The sequence below is a fragment of the Macrosteles quadrilineatus genome, unplaced genomic scaffold (genome assembly GCF_028750875.1).
Source record: "Macrosteles quadrilineatus isolate MER2022 unplaced genomic scaffold, UCM_ALF_1.0 Scaffold_3__2_contigs__length_128488019, whole genome shotgun sequence".
NCBI classification, from domain to species: domain Eukaryota; kingdom Metazoa; phylum Arthropoda; class Insecta; order Hemiptera; family Cicadellidae; genus Macrosteles; species Macrosteles quadrilineatus.
The window spans coordinates 122,869,544-122,889,654 of record NW_026542596.1 but is presented as its reverse complement, the minus strand read 5'-3'; the positions used below and the strand labels follow the sequence as shown (position 1 = coordinate 122,889,654).

General features: G+C 33.2%; 1 protein-coding gene across 1 annotated transcript in view; it reads left to right on the top strand.

Annotated features, from left to right (window-relative positions):
* LOC128989776 (protein scarlet-like) overlaps positions 1-20,111 on the top strand; it is a 48,672-nt gene that overhangs the window by 4,719 nt on the left and 23,842 nt on the right. Inside the window, exons 2-7 of the mRNA XM_054411818.1 lie at positions 2,454-2,657; positions 9,785-9,833; positions 12,773-12,822; positions 13,125-13,258; positions 16,907-17,059; positions 18,121-18,362. Coding sequence (XP_054267793.1) covers positions 2,474-2,657; positions 9,785-9,833; positions 12,773-12,822; positions 13,125-13,258; positions 16,907-17,059; positions 18,121-18,362 — 812 coding nt within the window. The 5' untranslated portion in view covers positions 2,454-2,473. The remainder of the gene's footprint in view (positions 1-2,453; positions 2,658-9,784; positions 9,834-12,772; positions 12,823-13,124; positions 13,259-16,906; positions 17,060-18,120; positions 18,363-20,111) is intronic.

Below are 20,111 nucleotides of genomic sequence, written 5' to 3'. Positions count from 1 at the left end.
ACCTTGTTACAAGAATTTGCAGAATTCATCCTTATACCTGCAACTGTCAGCTTTATGGAACTTATCCCTGCATCGATAGCACCGTCCACGTATTTGGTCAAATGTAGAGCGAACTGTATGATATCTTTCGGTCTTCTTGGTTAGTCCTACTCCTACTCCTTTGCTTGCATATTGTTGTTGTTCCGGCTTCTTTCTTTCAGTGCTTCCTGTTAGCTTAAGAACAGCAGCTGTTGTAGGATTTGATATGATGCTGCTCTCAAGTCTTGAGGATTCACAGGAAATTGCAGCTTGCACTGATTCTTTGAAAGTACTTGTTTCTTTCTGTAGTAACTGCCCTCTTACATCATTATCTTTAAGTCCTCTAACAAACTGCATTCTTAGTAACATGTCTGATACAGATTTCCCACATTCACATTGAAAGCGACAATCCTTTGCTAGTCTCTTCAGTTCCATTGAAAAATCCATCGTTGTTTCGTCTTGTTGAACATGACACAAAAATTTGTGTTGAAGAGATATAACACTAGGTAATGGTTCCAAATAATCCTTCAATACTATTACCACATTTTTGTAATCCATCTTGTACGGATCATCTGGAGAAACTAGGTCTTGAAGCTGTTCATGTAGTTTTGGTGGAAGCACTGCAAGTAATGTGCAAAGCTTTATTTTAACGTCAGAAATTTTCTTCAAGGAAATAAAGTTTTCAAATCTTTTAATGAAGTGGCTGCACTTTACTTGACGTCCTACACTCATTCGAATGAAAATATCGATCGATATATCGATTAATCGATTGCTTCATTTGATATATCGTTTGGTTAGTTAGGTAAGGTTAACCTAACCTAGCTAACCAAACAATATATCGAATGAAACAATCGAATGAAAATATCGAATCGAAAAACAATCGAATGAGTGTAGGACGTCAAGTAAAGTGCAGCCAATGAAGTTTGTAAATGATTCTCCTTCATCGAACGGAACAAAAGCAATATTTGATGTAACAGAAGGATGTGAAGCTACTGAAGGCTGATTCGTAACTGTGGTTGGGGATTGCAGTTTGTTTCTTAACACCACTTCGGTTGTAATGTACAGCTCTTCAATTTCACTTCTACTAGTTGCTAATTGCTCTATATCTTCTTCATCAACTAAAGATTCGAGTTCAGATTGAGCATTTTCAAATCTGTTCCAATATGTCCGTAATGAAGACAACCGCACTGTGACTTCATCACTACTCATGTATTCTCTCACTGTTTTATTTTGTACAATTGCATTGTAAGATTTACTAATTTGAATTTTGCTTGCAGTTAATACCTTTTTGAGCTTAAGTACTTCACTCATCCTCGTCGCCAATATTGTGTCTAAATTCAATAAACTTTAAACGTTTGAGAAATATATTTGAACATTGTAAAAATCACAAACACTAAAACAAAACATTAGGCTAAATTGTACAACTGAATCACAACAGAAAAACAATAAATAATTAACCAACCAGCTGGTATTAAAACATAGGAAAATAGAATATTGTTAGTTGACACTAGATTGAAACTTACTAAGATCTTTAGATAAAAATGTCCCCAAGTCATATCTAAATACAATAGTTTCTTTCAAAGTAATTTACTGTATGGCATATGTTTATGGGGAAATGCAGCTGGAGTACATGATGTCAGAATACTAGCTTCAGCTGACTACTCAGAGTACTGTAGGCCTATTTTTATCCATGAAAAAGTGTTAACTGTCTTTAGTTTATATGTTTTGTATGTTCTATTAGAAGTAAAAAAACAATCTGTATTCTTGTTGAAACGGCTAAGGCTAAATGTACATAGCCACAACACAAGGCTCAAGAAATGAAATTGACATTCCCTTTTGTAGATTGACCAAAGCAGCCAAAAGCTCTAAAGTTATAGGGTTTAAACTGTACAATATACTACCTCATCATGTCAGGAATATTATTGAATCCTTTGCTAATTTTAAAACTGTCGTAACAAATGGTCTTCTAAAACACCCACTTAATTCTGTTAATGAGTTTTTACATTTGAGTGCTACTGATTTTATAGATTTTAAGTAACATGCATTAATTGTTATTCAAAATTTTTTATTTTAAAGATGATATTCATTCTCAATTGACAACTGTGATCTCTTCTGTGATATACGCTAAGTTTTACATGTATGTTACATAAGGTCTACTGTGATAATATTCATGGCTCTGTTACATTTTTTAGTTTATAGTTTTCTTTGACAATGTCTATTGCACAACTGTGTCTAATGACAATAAAGGATTCTTATTCTTAGTCAGGACCATTTATTTAAAGCCCAATGAACAAGGACAGTATATTCTTGGTGTCAGTACATTACAAATGTCCTGTATATGACATAACCAAGCACATACACCCACTGTGACTATAGATCACAGCACAAATACATCATTACTTTGCAATCTGAACTTCACTTTCAAAAATTTACAGATGCATTCAGCCTGAGAGTCATGAAAATGAATCTTGAACTTCCCATTACCCAAAACTCTTCGGATCCAAATGAAGATGGTCTGATAGGTGCAGGGAACCTGACATTGTCCTGGCATAATATTTCTGTTTGGGTGAAGAAAAAGAACGAAGAGAAGAGCTCATGGCTTCAGCAGAAATACCAAGATGTTAGAATAATCAACAAAGGTAAATTACTGCTTTATTTTCTTAATACCCCCGCCGCAGCAAACCTGCAGACTAAGCGAATTTCCATTTGCCTGATTGGATTTAGACTAAAATGTCTCCTTAAAAATATCACATTTATTCCCTATTTAAATAGAATCAGTTTAACACATACTTAGGTTTGCTGCAACAGGGAGGGTAAAAGTGTTTTTTTATGTAAAATGTTAATAGTTGATAAGAAAAAAAAACATTTTCCAAATTTGGGCAAAATATGTTAATAAACAAGCACACTACAACGGTTTACTTATTCTCCATAAGAATAACATGGGAATTTTAAATTAACAATTTTTTTGGAATTTTCTCCGTAACCATTAGGCGCATTATAACGCTTCAATATACTAAATTATTTGTTTTTTTAAGCTCTACAAAATAGTTTGGAAAGAAATTTCAAAATTTTATGTTTTTTGTGTCAAAAATAGGAAAAACCCATTTTTACCCTATAAAAGCCCCCATAAACCCCTGTTCCCATGGTCCGATCATGCTGGTTCGCGAACTCGTTCGAATAAACGTAGGTTTACACGTTTGTAGCAAATTTCATCAAAATCGGATCATTTTTGCTCGAGTTATCGCGCTAACGGACACATATATATATATATATATAAATATATATATAAATATATATATAAATATATATATAAATATATATATATAAATATATATATATGAATTTGAACGGATGGTGTTTTTGGCCTCTAGGGACCCCAAAACGAAAAAAAAAATCGGTCCCGGGTCCAGGTCTTACCATGAGTACTACGGTAATAGCTTATTCCCTATATGGGAAATTCGCTAAAAAAACAATTTAACTCTTGTTTGTTGTGTGATGTGTTATGAGAATGAAGCTATTCAAGCGAATCTACATATTCCAGTAATGAAGTGTTTGACAATGGCAGCTCCCCGAAACATTTAACACGTTGATGAAGGTTACTTTTGAAACTGATAAAGGTAATGTAAAACCAGTTTTATATATTACAGTTTCGGGGCTACAACAATGCATTTTATTTTATTCATATTTCAGTTTTGAATCAAAACAATCTAATAGGATTTGTTTTATTCACAAGCTGCATGAATCTCTTTTACATGTGATATAAAACTAAATAATTTGTAAATAAAAAAACTTTTTAAAATACCACGTTTTAAAACAAACTAAAAAGTAGAAAATAATTTACAAATATGTGGAGAGAATAAATGCTTGTAAGATTTAAAACAAAAAACGTGGGCGCATGCAATAGATAATAATAGTTCAATAGGCAAAGATAATAATAATTGTAAATTGGCTATTGCATGCGCCCACGTTTTTAGTTTTAAATCTTACAAGGATTTATTCTCTCCACATATTTATAAATTATTTTCTACTTTTTAGCCGTTAATGTGGAAATATGTTCAATCTATTTTATGTGACCTGTTAATAAATAACCAAAACCTTATTATCTGTAATCAGATGTTTTATCTTTACTTTGAAATGCTTGTTTTATATTTTAGAATATCTCAAAAGCAGAATCTGTACCTCTTAACCTCAGACAAGAAAGCGAGATAATAAAAACGTTTTAAAAATAAAGATATGTTACTAATTTAGTATGGTTTAAGAACTCTTAAAAAAATATAGACTATCTAAAACTATCTATACAAGTATGATAGGCTCATTATTGAAAAAAAAATCTCATGAAGTCTGTAGATTTGCTTCAACATTAGTGTCGACCCTTTAAAATAAACAAAAAGAACACAAATTGAACTGAAATGTACAATCATATGAAAGTTGAGAGTGCCATTGGAGTGGAACATAGAACCACTGAACCAGTCAAGCAGGTGTCTAGTGGTTGGCTGTTTTTCTACTGCCAAGGCTTGAATAATGTAACTGGAACTGATAATCTGATACCTTATAATGTATGCATAGTTTTTCTATGGAGAATTGCATGCTTGATTATGTATGCTTAGTCTACCTTGTCACACACTCTGTGAATAAAATGAATAATGAATATTTTTATTTATCTTTAAAAGTGCAGCAGTAGAATACTTTTCTCCAGAAGTTTATGATTAAAACTCTTTTTATTGTTAATGTTGTAATCTTATTGCTGTTTATTTTTAGAAAAAGTAAAAACTATTTTTCGTCATACTGAAGCAAAAACAGCCGTTTTAGCAAATTTCCCTATAGGGAAGTAGTCAAATCAAATCAAATCATGTTTATTAGCACATAAACGTACAGAGGTTATAGATGTACAGGTGCTTCGTCATTCTTCTTATAGCCTAATATTATAATGTCCTTTCTTAAAATGTATTTAGTAATAATAAATACAATAGTTGTCTAACATTTGAGGAATTCTTTGTATAGACTAGCCAAAAGGTTTAATAAAAAATATAATATCAAGCTTTAAACTAAATACTATTACCATTACCAACTTAATTCAGGATTTATATAATTTAATTATAAATAAAACATTTAATTGTAGTAAATAACAGACTCTTCATTAAAATTTCACAACAAAAAACTATATATAGGCCTATATATAATATGTAACATTTAAAAATCAACAAGATTAGTTGATAGTTCCCTAGAGAAGGAACTTTTTACCCTATAAAATATTATGGAAGTAACAGGACCTGCTTATAACATTTGAGAGTCATTTAGAAAATCGGCAACTTTATAATAGGTTTTTCTGATCAGATTACACTTAACGTTATCTGCAAATTGTGCTGGACTCATTGCTGTGTTTTTTAAGTGATTTGGAAGTTTATTGAACAATTTGATTCCCATGTAATGAATACTGTTTTCCAAAGATGTCGTAGAATGATGAGGGTATATAAGTAAATTCTGGTTTCTAGTATTGTAATTGTGGCTATTTTTTTCTATAGAGTACCAATTTGAATTATTTTTTACATGACACAGAACCTCAAAAATGTAAATACATGGTACGGTAAGTATTTTTAAACTTTTAAATACTTCTTTACATGAGCTTCCAGGCTTTTTGAGGGACATGGCTCTTAAGATTTTCTTTTGCAATTTCAATACATTTTTTATTAAACTTGTTGCGCCCCATAATGTTATTCCATATTTCAGTAACGGGTAAAAATAGCCATAGTACAAAATAAGTTTTGTTTCCATGCTGGTACAGGCTGTAAAGCAACTCATATTAAAACAAATGTTATTTAATCTCTTACATAATGGTATAATATGTTCATGCCACTTCAGATTTTTATCATATATTACCCCTAATAATTTCACAGACTTCTGATTCTTCAAATCATCATTGCCAACTGTAACCACTGCCACTTTTACACGTCATTAATACTTCACTTATAACAGGTTTTCATCCTGATAAGCTGAAAATTTCAAAAATTATCCCGGTATACAAAAAAGGAGACAAAAAAGATCCAAATAACTATCGACCACTGGCAATTCAACCAGCTCTTTCAAAATTATTTGAAAAATGCTTTCTTTTTAAATTAGTGGATTATTTTGAAATTAATAACTTATTAGATATAGAGCAGCATGGTTATAGAAAAAACAAATCCATCACTACAGCACTTATATCTTACATTGAAAATGTATTAGAAAAGTTGGATGAGGACAACAAAGTCATTGGTGCCTTTTTGGATATGTCCAAGGCATTTGACAGTGTGCACCATTTAAAGTTACCTACTAAATAAACTTAAAATGAATGGAATTGGTGGCATAGAGTTAAGCTGGATTGAATCTTATCTGGAGGGACGCCAACAGTTTGTTAACATTGTTCATTTAAGTGGGAATAAAATGTACCATATTAAATCTGAGGTTAGGACAGTAAAATACTCAGTGCCACAAGGATCAGTGTTGGGCCCATTCTTGTTCTTGTGCTACTTGGGAGGGATGCCAAAACATTTATTGGTTATTAATTTATAATTATTTTTGTAGTATATTATATATAACGTATATATATATACGTCCGTGAACGTGATAACTTGAGTAATTTACGTCTAATTCGGATGAAATTTGGTTTAAATGTGTTATGCGGGATAAACTTGAATGAGTTCGCAAACCAGCATGATCCGACCACGGGAACGGGTTTTACGAGGGGTTTTATGGGGTAATAAATGGGTTTTCTCATTTTTCACCCTCAAAACACAAAATTTTCCCATTTCCCTCTAGACCCTTTTAAAGAGCTTAAAAAACAAATCATGTAGTATATGAAAGTTGCCATTAGCTGTATGGGCTATTAATTAACAGCTTGTGTCTAAGGAATATGTCGGCCTTAGTTACTAACAAGACTACAAGATCGCGCCACTCATCCTACACTCATCTCCATTCATACTTGGCTTAAAATACCTACTTTGTATGGTCGCCATTTCAATGAAAAGTATTTAAGTTGTTCAGTCAAGTTGTCTTTGTTTTTTGTATTAATTTTATATGTCTTTGTTTTTAACAGTCCATCTGTAATTCCCATCACATTACCATATGTCAATTTTCATTGTTGCATTCATTCGTCTCGAATCACCGCTCATAACATCACGCATTCATTTTCCTCGTAATAAATTATACTCTTTTATACCAAACCTATCGACTTTTTCCTCCTAATATAAATACACCGCACATTTTTGGTCCTATCGAGCCGCGGATTATATCTACGAACATTAGTGCGACTTTTTCTCATGTTATTTTCAATGTCTCGGTTGAACGTATTTCATCCAACGTGAAGCCGCCAAGGACAATACCGCATCGCCATTTTGAACTTTACGTCTACGTCACGATACAGTCCACACTCCTCTCATTCCAAGTGTTCAACATCGTCATTGTTCTGCTAGTTCCGCTCCACATTCATCACTTCATTTTGTCTACAACTTCAACTTCAAACGTCAAGAAATTGAAAAGTAAGGTTATGTTTGTTTGTACTTCGAAGACAACGCACCACATCTCATCGTAAGTTATCAAAATAAATCAATATCAACATGAAAATAATAAAGAAACCCTGATTTTATTCCTCAGTCGTCCTTATCCTCTTATCCTCAAATTACTCCATCCGTTTACAATATTGACTATTTATTGAACGATCTAGGCCTAACTTTCAAAATGAGATTTTCCACATTTTCCAATAGATGCAAATTGCAATTAAATAAATTAAATACGATCAGTGAGTATATTCAATCATGTCCATTAGAAATAACAGAAGCTCAAACCGCTAAACTTAACCTTTATTTGCACAAAGCTAAAACAATTTCTGCCAATTTTGAATCTAACCTAGATAAACTTCTTGATGTTGATGACGAAACTAACGTTTTTTTCTGACAATGAAGAAGCTATTTTAAAGCTCCAGAACGACATATCAGAACTCTCAATAAACATTCAAACAGAAATTTCTCTTCTAATTCAGAACTTTAATGATGAACACTTGTCAAAAAACTCTGTAACAACAAACCTAACCTCTAGGCCTACTTCTAGCATTGTAAAATTGCCTAAGCTAGAACTGAAGTCCTTCAATGGTGACACTAAAACATGGACATCCTACATTAACCTTTTTGATACTACTATCCACAACAATAGTAGCTTATCCCTTGTTGAAAAACACCAGTACTTGATAAGTTCACTTGAAGGCGAAGCCTTACACTTAATCAAATCCTTACCGATCTCGTCTGGCAACTATACAGTAGCCTATAATGCTTTACGGGAAAGATATCACTCGAAGCGTAGGCTAATCTCTGTCCACCTCAATAAAATTGACGATTTGCCCAATATAACTGACAAATCTATCAAAAACCTTAGATCATTTTTAAATGAGTTTAATGAAAATGAACAAGCTCTTAGTGTTCTTGACTATAATGTCATGGAAGACAACTACCTACTAAGTATGTTGATCTTATGAAAAATGAATTCCAACCTCTGTCAAGTTTTCGAATCAAAACGCATAAGTTCTTCTGATTTTCCTCAAGCAAGTAAAATAATCAAATTTCTTAAAGACTTTTGTAACAACAGTGAAGATGCATCTCTATGTCACAGTCAGCAAGCTGCTCCTCTCCAAATATCCAACCCTCCACCAAGTTCCACGTCAAATTGATGAATCATTTCAGTTTCAACATCCTCCTATGGCTTTGATATGTACTTCAAATGATTTGAAATGTTTTTTCTGCCATAAAAATCACAAAATATACAGTTGCCCTGTCTTTAATAGTAAAACCCCGCAAGAAAGGCTTAAAGTTGTACGCGACTTAAAACGCTGCACAAATTGCCTTGGTAATCACTTTGCTAAACGCTGCAAGTCTACTAATACTTGTAAAACCTGTTTGAAACTTCATCACACACTCCTACATTTTTTGAAGCCTACTAAGCCTATGGCTGATAGCAGAAATCACTCCAACCAAGAAAAAAAAGAAAAAGAAGCAATAGCAAACTCAAAACCTTCGAAACTGACAGCTGAAACTCCTGGCCATTTTCTTATCAAATCTTCTCTGACAACTGTTCCTGACCCAACAAAGATCTCACTTCTTATTGATAATTTACCTCAAGACATCACCCAAAGCCTATGCTGCCGTTGGAGTCAAGAATATTTTAAGACCCCTCATCAGCGTTGTTTCAAGTGGAACCTCAAGAAAGAAAACCTCAATGTGTAGACCCTGTTTGCTAAAACACACCAGCTCCTCATAGCTACAGACCAGCTGATCCTCATTCAAGACCATCATTCAAAGTGTCTTCATACCATTAAGCTGCATTCTTTAAATAATTACAACCCACTCTGGTCAATTCTAAAAAGTTTTTATATTTTTTCAATTTTTCTTTTGTTGAACATTGTTGGTTCAAAGGGGGCGGTATGTTCAGTCAAGTTGCCTTTGTTTTTTGTATTAATTTTATATGTCTTTGTTTTTAACAGTCCTTCTGTAATTCCCATCACATTACCATATATCAATTTTCATTGTTGCATTCATTCGTCTTGAATCACCGCTCATAACATCACGCATTCATTTTTCTCGTAATAAATTATACTCTTTTATACCAAACCTATCGACTTTTTCCTCTCTAATATAAATACACCGCACAAAAGTATTAAGAACGATACTTCAGGGAGCAAGTTGTATTGTCTTAGACTTAAGTACCAACGTTACATCTAAAACAGCATTTCTTTATTTTACAGTGAGTGGTCTAGCAGAGCCTGGGTCTTTGGTGGCGATTATGGGGCCAAGGTAACCATTACATTTTTTAAATCTTCTATTGAGTTAGTTTGAAAACCATGTATCATGAAACTCGCTCGTAAATAAAGGCCTTTTTATTTATTTATAAGCAAGTGAATGGAAGTTATCTATTTCTATATACTATTATAAAGAATAGTTGGTGTCTTGTGTGTGTGTGTTACAGAAAAAATATTAAACTGGTTAACAACTGTTAAATTTTGTTTCTAAATTAAATTGTAGGTGCGAAACCATTTTTAAGGCATATTTAAAGAATCAAAATTATTGTCTCTTGCGTACTGACCCCGTTGCAAGGCACGGGTTTAGCTGCTAGTTATATTATAAATAAACGATTATATTTTCTCACTAGGACCATAGCTGACACTATTTAATTCTATCTCAAAATAGACCAACTTGTAAAGTTCATGAAGGTTATTAGAGAGAAATTTGTAAAGATCACAGAGCACATTCAAAGCATATGCCTATCCTTCCTATGCTCTAAACGCTCTATTCTACACTCATCCTTCCGTCATATTTGTGTTAAAATATGCATATCCCCATCTCATTTGACATAGTAATAATAATAAAATAATAAACCGAGAAATGTCTGTTTTGTGTAAAACCAATGAATAAAATCCCTTAACACCACAACTCGTTGAGTTCGGCCTATGTTATTTAACGTAGTGCGGGATTGGCGCGCGCGGCGTACTACATTAAACTACGTACCCGTACCATTCCTAACTCCTAAGTATTGATCCAGTGTGAGCCTCACACGGGGAACGTTGTTTCGCTTGCCACTTGTTGTGCCAGTTTTATACTTCAATCTGGTATAGTTCGTTTTCAGATCCGACAATGTCATTGGTGTTGGGGACTATTCCAAATTTAGTGTAGTGTGGGGTTTTGTCTTGGATTTAGTAAAAATTTAATAGAATAACGATATTACTGTAGTGTTGCATTGTGGAAGGAACCTAACCTCAAAATTGTGCTTGACATTTGAAGTATCGGCATTCATTTATCTGACGTATATTTTGAGCTATGCACAAAAGCAACTTACTCCCTGTACATTTCTTATGGGAGTTAAATTTGGTTTTCTTTTCCAAGCTCGTTTGGCTCTTATGTCCGACCGATTTTCATAATTTTGGTCTTAAAATAAAGCTATGGAAGCAAAAATTTGCCATCAAGAATCATCATTCATTTATCTAATGTACCTATTACACAACTAAAAAATATAAATTAGATTTTTTTAAAATGTTTATTTCAATTAAAGATGTATTTCAGCAGTTTTAATTAAATTATAATATATATGTTTTGGTCTAAGAACCTTAAATGAAATACCAGCTTTCATTTGAGCTATTGATTATTAAGATCATACGTACCTGAAGCACGCTGCTGAATCACGAATCAACAATAATTATAATAGTTTTAGGACTTATCTGTAATCAATTCAATATTTTCATTTCAGTTATTTTATTTGTCTTGGTCTTAAAATACTACTAGAAATAAAGGCTTTCATTTGATATATTGATTGTTTAAATCAGTTAAGTTTAAGATACTAAATATCACTCAATAAAAAAACATAAATTTGATTATATCTCAGATATGGAATTGAATTTTAGATGTATATACTCAATTTTTATTACGTTATCCTATATGTTTTGATCCAAGAACCCTCAGTAAAAATACTAGCTTTCATTTGAATTATTGATTATTAAAGTCACACCTACGATACCTAAAGCACACTACTGAATCACGAACAATCCAAATTGTTCCAAAAATGGAGTTATTTATCATTGATTTATAGTTAAATGATCTTGCTTGAAACCTCAACAGTAACTGTCGGCTTTTACGGGTTTCACTCTGTAAATCTTTAAAAAAATCAAACTTTCATAATTATTTGCAAATCTAAAAAATAAGGTTATCCCAAGACCTCTTATTAATAAAATCGGTCCAGTAGAGTAGAAGTCAAGTGGAAGGTAATATTCTGATAGTGAATAACATTTCCTAAAAATTACTATTATGTATCTCTTGAAAATACTCAATACAGGCAGCCCAAAGCTACAAATATGAACTTTGAAATATAAACTTGGAAATAGAAACTTGAAAAACAGTCGTTTTAAATGTATTCTTGTTTTTTTTCACAAATGTATAATAAAATCTAACTTTCATAATTGTTTGCAAATTTACACGAATTAGGCTTTCCAAACTAACACAATTGGTCCAGTAGAAGTCTAGATTTAGTTGTACAAAGATTGACAAAAAAACCACTAACTCATTATTTTCTCATTACTAAAATTTGGAGGTTGCTTAGCTTTTTTGCAAATAACTTTTAAATGGTGAGGAAATTGACCAAAGTGTAAGTTGATATCCTGAAAGAGAAAAAAATTTCCTACAAATTAATACCATGTACTTCTTTGAAAGACTCAAAAAAGGCAGCCAAAAGTCTCATACAAATAAAAAGTGTGAAAAACCCCGTTTTAAATGTATTTCTTATGGAAAACGTGTTTTTTTTAAATTTTTCACCACAATAACAAACTTTCATAATTATTTGCAAATCTACTCAAATTAAGCTTTCCAACATAAAATCGGTCCAGTAGAACTCTAGATTAAGTTGTAGAAAGATTTAAGTTTAGATTTTACGTTACAGTTGGTATTGTTGCAGTGGAGAATAAATCATGTGTTTTGTTTTATTTTTAAGAAAAACAATTTGTTTACAATTATTACATACATAGCTGATTATATTGTTATAACTGCCATAACAAATGGCTTAGTCTAGTGGTATTAGCCTCTACGTCTCAGTACAAGGGTAGTAAAGCCACTTTTGGGCTTATATATGAATCTCACACAATATATCTTGATGATGGAGTATGGGCTCAACATTGCAGATAACATACTCAAGTAAGTCCATACAAATATTATTAATAAATAGTAATACAAATTGAGGTGGTATTTTTCAGTGGAGCAGGGAAGACAACATTGTTGGCCACCATCAGTCAGCGGCTTCAAGGTGAGGACAAAACATTTACTTTAGAGAAAAATAGCTTATGTCTGAAACTACAAATGTTCTTATATGATAATTCTTAGTATAGACAACAAAATTTAGTTTGCTCTAATGACAATAGAGTTTTCTTCAGGTCCATTAGTAGCACAAAAATCCTGGATAATTTTTTGAAAAATATCAAAAATGTATAATATTTTTCTAATACCATAAGCACAGCCAATAGAACACAACATTATTTGCTACAATAACATCTCCACGGTATTGTGTAAAGAGACGTAATGAACCTATAACTGTTTCTGCCTATCTAGGTGATGTTTACGGCCAGATTCTGCTCAATGGAAACCAGGTGACTCAACAGCTGATGACGAGAGTGTCAGGCTTTGTACCACAACAGGACCTGACTCTGAAGGGCCTCACTGTCCTCGAGCACATGCAACTCATGGTCAGTTCATGATTTAGGTGTAATCTGTTACGTCCATCGATGTATAATACTCTAGTCTACTGGTTAGCGCACTGTGTGGTGGAAAAATGGTCCGTGCCCACCATTCGAATTGGTGGGATACTGAGGCGGGCCGAATGTACCTCTCTGTTTTACACAAACATACATTCACTCAAACTACTCTGCTATATTTGTTTGTTAACATCCACATTTAAAATTGATATTCTATTTTTCTGGAAAAACCAGTGCTTATTACTATGTAGTTAGTTTTAACCTTAAACTGATGATTGTTTTTTAACACCACTAAAAACATGAAAAATTTAGTAAGCGAGAAACTTTTTTATTTTTTGGTCAGGAAAATTTTTAGATTAAAGTATGAATTTTATATTTTATTTCAAGCTTATTTTGATACGGAGTTTGCTTGTATAATTTTTAAGCGATTAAAAATAGGCATGAAATCGCTTGGCGCGGCTATGGTGCTAAGAGCGCGGCCGGCTAGGCATTAGTTTACGGGATTTAGATACTGAGTTTCTGGCATTTAATTATCATTATATATTACATAAAATATGTCATCACATTACGAAGAATGGGTAACTAAATTTACAAGCGTATGTTTATGCATTTTATTGCTTTCCATAGTCTATAGTTAAAAAAAATCTTTGAATCAAAGATTTTGGATTCACAGTAATATTTAATATTAACCTAAGAAAATATTTTGTAATTATTTTACTTCACTGAGAATAATCAATGAATTGGAGATATTGATGGCATCAAATATTATACACTCCTTTTATTTAACAACATATAATATATTTTTTAAACATGTTAATCACAGTGTGACAAATAAACAATAAGTAACATAAACAGCTACAGTAATATAAACAAAATGTAAATTATTACATGTTGCAAAGTCTCTCAATAATAATTGGGGCTCACAGCAGCAAATGATGACATGCTTATGTGATCAAATAATTATTGTAGTATTTTATTCTGGCCAATGTTCAAATGTAAATAAATCAAACTCTTTCATTACATCACTAAATTTCTTCTGAGATTTACTTTTGATACAGTCTGTAAAGTGTGAGCAAGTACTTAGATTAATTATATCTGTTTATGAAACCTCCTTAAGTTCGTTACAATCAATTTTACTCGTAATATTTCCACAAAACTATTATAGCAATACGTGGTGAGAGCGGGCGCGACGCTCGGCACTAGGATGAGTCATGCCTTTATCCCCACTCCTGGCGGACAGAGCAAGGTAGCAACGGCCCGTTTTCAGAACCCTACTTCAACCTGAGCGCGCAATCCAGGGAGTTATTATACATCGATGGTTATGTCAAGCCTCTTTTATCAAAAGGTTCATAGTGGTTTGTGGATATCTCCTACTATAGGATATTTATTTTGTAGTTCATATTTGTATTAGGGTTACCAAGTTAAATATTTAGAGGGAAACTTTTGGTGTTTCATTTTCAGGAATAGCTTTTAAATATGCCATCATGTCTTTGTACTAATGTAAGTTTGCTGATATTAATAAGCAATGGCAAACACCATAGGGAATCATCAATGAATAATGTATAAAATGAACTGTAGTCTACACCCTTATCTGGGCTCAATTTTAGCTTTAAAATTTGGATTTTTTTAAGGTAATTGGCCTTTTTTACCATGAAAAAATAACACAAACACAGCCCTCTAAAAGGACAGTTATACTTTTTACTTCCTAGGGAGTGAAAATCAGCTGGTGCAGTTGATTACGTCATCAGTATATTTTGATCACTTGATCACTTTGATTGGAAGCAATTGATTGTATGATTATTTTCAATCGATTTTTTCATTGTTGCATTGTTGTGTACTGGATCTAAGTTTGTTTACGTTGAATATAAGAAGATGAATGTCACAAGGAAGCAGTTAATCACACTAACTGAGTTAAGAAAACTCTCGATATATCTAATAGTTCAACATATCTACCAATAAATGGGGGAGTAACATAGTAAACACAAACAAAATTCTAATATCTTAACAATTCAATCCATATAATTAATACGCCAACACAAAATTTATCCTTTGAACTCCTTCGCCATAATCAATTTTGACCATTGACGTCTCATTAGAAAGAGCGTGTCGCGTAGATTTGCAAACTGACCTTAAATTTAAAAAAAATCCCTTTGGTTCTGCCCCAGTGGCTTTTGTAGTTCCCATGTTATCCTTATGATGAAAATATTTGTTTACATTATGATCAGCTGGATAATTTAATTGCTGTTAATATTTAAGTTGCAATTTAAGGAAATGCGTCCTACAAAAACTAAATCTTACCATCTTACTGACTTGGTTGAAATTAAATATTTAAAACTCTTTGAATTTGGGTTTGCATACATATTACTGTACAATGAAAAAAAGTGAGAAAGCCTGGACAATTTAAAATATTATCCAAATGAGAACATTGAATTTACACAGTACTATATTTCTTGACAATCATTGGAAGAACCGATTTGCAAACTATGGAAACATTAAAAGTCATAGAATGCCACTGAGTAGAAGAAATAGAGATGATGTTTTTGAAAAAAATTATTATTGTTATTAGTCTATATAATGAAGAACACCTACAAGATGAAGATTCCTACAAACGATGAACGAGGATGTTAGCCAAAGTGCTACAATTTTTAGTAAGAAACATGGACTTAACTTTGTGATAATTGCAGAGGAAAGCCCTCTAAGGCTAAGTAAATCTGGTACGTCAAGGACGTTTAATCTATGTTTCCATAAAAGTCAAGTGATTTTAGAAGAATAGCCTGTGACTATCCAAGAAACCCTTACTAACATTTTAATTGAAGGATTTAATTATTATTCATAGTTAAGTGAAACAAAACCAACTGAACAAAATCAGGCCTTTTACTCTGCATTTCTCAGGTAAATATAATTAACGTTATTGCAACTAACCAAAAGAACGCCAAATAAAATTGTGACAGACAGGTTATGCAGGAAGTCCTTAAGGTAATGAGAGCAAATTTTATCTTTATTAAAAAATGACTGAAATTTGTATACTTACTGCTGGCGACAAGGGTGGTACCATGCAGGCTACATTATCAATAAAGAAGATAAACATGGACAAATTATGCGGCTATAAATCAGGAAATGTTTGTAGAAAAGACTAAAAAAGAATGTCAGCTTATGAAACATGATCAAATATTTACAGGAAATCTTGATTATATCGAACTGTTATATACATTGTGAGTATTTCCATGAGATACACACCGGTAATCTTTGAGTTGACCCTTTTAAACTCATTGTAAATATGATTCTTATTCGTTTTGAAATAACTTCTGTAATACTTTGCAATTACTCAAATTCGAGCAACATGTACACTAGTAAACTGTTTGTTCACAATAGCAAGGTTCAAAACAAGAAAAAGCCAATTTAGAAACAGCTTAACTTTACATGATAAGTATTTTCATTTCGTAGCTTAGATTGTTTAAATAATGGAGCAATTTGACAAAAAATATAGTTCATAACATAGGAAAAAAGTGTCTTTTCAATCCTCGCTCATTTTCAACAAGCTAAAAGAATGTATTTGTCAGATTGCTGATACCGTTTGTTTATTTGATTTGTTTTTGTGTGTTTAAAAAAAGGTATTATAATAATTAATATTACTTCCAGGCTAGATTGAAGATGGATCGTCGTCTGAGGACGTCCCACAGGAACCGAAGAGTTTTGACACTCATCAACGAGCTTGGTTTGGCCAAATGCAGCACTACGAGGCTGTCGGCTCTGTCAGGCGGAGAAACCAAAAAAGTCTCACTTGCTGTCCAGGTTTGGATCCTATTTTATTGCCATCTGTCTTGATTTGAGGGTAGAGGATTTACAGTTATTTAGGGATATACATTTGTTATTTGTTTTCTGTATTTAAATAACACGGTTGAAATTCTAATTGGTAGGAAAAAAGTTACTTTTCTCCAGTTTACTCTTAAAATCCTACCTGAGTCCCTTTAAATAATCTGATAAGCACTGTCACCTTTCAACAGTAAGTAATTCCATTCTTAACTTGTGACTGGATGTCTTGTTGCTTTGTTGTCTTATCCTTTCTTGTCAAGCACTCGTACTATACCTCTTTGTCTTTTACCTCACCACATTTTAGAACACAAATGAAACTACAGTATCAATCGGTACTAACATTTGTTAATTTGCCTGCTCTAAATTTAACTGCTGCCACTCCAGTTTTGTTAGCTTTAAAAATTCACTGGTCTTTTACATATTATGAGTGGCCTTAAGGAACCTTATTTTTTAATTATCACAACGCTTTGCTGAAATATGTTTTACCAACATGTCTGTAAAAATAATAGATACTCGATAACGCCCATTTTAACCATAGGCTGGACAACTGAAGTTACATCAGGGGAAAAAAATCTCGTTTTTCATATAAGTTGTAAGGTGCAGATGTCTAAAAAGAGGATAGCTTCACAGTTAGCTCTCTTTTACTATTTTCAAATTGAACAACCACTTTGAATAAAAGCTACCTACCAGTGATACAGGTTTGTGAACTGTCAATCTATTCTAGTGGTTTGCATTTCACATTTTCAAAGCATTCGGTATTTATTAAAAAAGAGTCAGCTTTTCTGATCTAAGTTATTTATATTCCCAACCTCCAACAACAAACTCTTTCTTTGCTAAACTTGCCCACAGGACATTTCTTGTCCTTAAAAGTGAGAGATTGGTCTGGGGTGCATTTAAAAAGAAACCTGTCTCTTCAACACAAATGGTATCCTCTAGACTTTCGGCTAGTATCATTTCCTCTAAACCACTCCCTTGTTATCGGGTCTTCGTGATTAGTAGCCACAGTTTTGCCAGAATTAAAATGAATCTTATCCATACAGATGCTGACAGACCCTGCGCTGCTGTTCTGTGATGAGCCGACTACAGGTCTAGACAGTTACAACGCAGGCGCTGTGGTGGAGAGACTACGCAGTCTAGCAGTGAGAGGCAAGACTGTAATCTGCAGCATCCATCAGCCTACGTCCGGCATTTTCGACATGTTCCACAGTGTCATACTGCTAGCGCCTGGAGGTGAACTGGCTTACCAGGGCGACCCACAGCACGCACTACAACACTTCAACAAGTTAGTACTATTAGTACTCATAATAGTTTTATTATAGCTCATAATTAGAATTAATTCAATAAACATTTAGCTTAAGTTCAACTAACAGATTTTCATTAGTTTCATTAAAGAAAATAGAATTCCAGGCTCAGTGCTGGTGTCCACAGTAAATTATCTTAAAGCCGGGTTTTCCTAGACGCGGAAGTGGAGAGCAGAGAGAGGAATGCGGAGAGCGGACTCCACTTGTCTTAAGCTTGGTTTTCCTAGGCGCGGAAGCGGAGAGCGGAGAGAGGAACGCAGAGAGCGGAAAAGAGATTAACATGGTGTTCCGCTCCGCTTCTAGGAAAACAGTAACATTAAATTGCCTAAGACAAGTGGAGTCCGCACTCCACGTTCCTCTCTCTACTCTCCACTTCCGCGCCTAGGAAAACCCGGCTTTAGGTAATTTAATGTTACTGTTTTCCTAGAAGCAGAGCGGAACACCATGTTTAATCTCTTTTCCGCTCTCGGCGTTCCTCTCTCCACTCTCTGCGTTCCTCTCTCCACTCTCCGCGTTCCTCTCTCCACTCTCCGCTTCCGCGCCTAGGAAAACCCAGCTTAAGGGGAGGGGGTGGGGTAAACATGTGTCTTAATCCATGAGTCAAGAGGTCCTTTAGTGTTGTATGTTACATCTTCTATACCGGGTGTCCAAAACCACCCGTACACCCCTTTCAAAACGATGGAAACCATTTCTGACAAACAAAGAATAATACAGAACTAGCTAAATTGGGCACGGTCTACCAAATGGTGATAATTTCAAATCCAAAATCACACCGGAAGTGGCTTTTTCAGACCGGAAGTTGACTTTTTTAAATGTAAACTACCAATTTTGATTACAGAATCGGATTCTACGTTGAAAAATACATAGCTTTTGTCTAAAACATTTTTTGAAAAAAACTTGTATTCTACCTCTAATGCCCCAGTAAAGTCAATAATTTTTGGACATTCATCTGTCAAAGTTACTCGAAACAATAATAGAGAAAAACTAATAACAAAGATTACATAAAGACATGTGATAAATAGTATCAGCTGTTCATTGTAAACACCTTAGCAATTGAGTTAAAGCTGGTCTACACATTGCTTAATTTCATTTCATTTTAAAAATAAATCATTTGTTTTTACATTTAAGGAGTCATATGTTTCAATAAATTATAAAAAAAAAATAAACTTAGCAATGTGTAGACCAGCTGTTACTCAATTGCTAAGGAGTTTAAAATAAACAGCTGATTCTATTAATCATATGTCTTTATGTAATCTTTGTTATTTCTTTTTCCCTATTATTGTTTCAGTAACTTTGACACATGAATGACCAAAATTTATTGACTTTAATGGGGGATTAGAGGTAGAAAACAAGTGTTTCAAAAAATGTTTGTGACAAAAGTTATGTATTTTTCAACGTAGAATCCGATTCTGTAATCAAAATTGGTAGTTTACATTTAAAAAAGTCAACTTCCGGTCTGAAAAAGCCACTTCCGGTGTGATTTTGGATTTGAAATTATCACCATTTGGTAGACCGTGCCCAATTTAGCTAGTTCTGTATTATTTTTAGTTTGTAAGAAAAGGTTTCCATCGTTTTGAAAGGGGTGTATGGGTGGTTTTGGACACCCGGTATTATTAATACGCTACATGAAACTTTGTGAACAATAAGGCTTTTTTGTTTTAAGACTTAACCCCACATATTATATACCAAAATGTTTGTCTAGGTGTGTAAATTTTCAAACTGGCTTAACA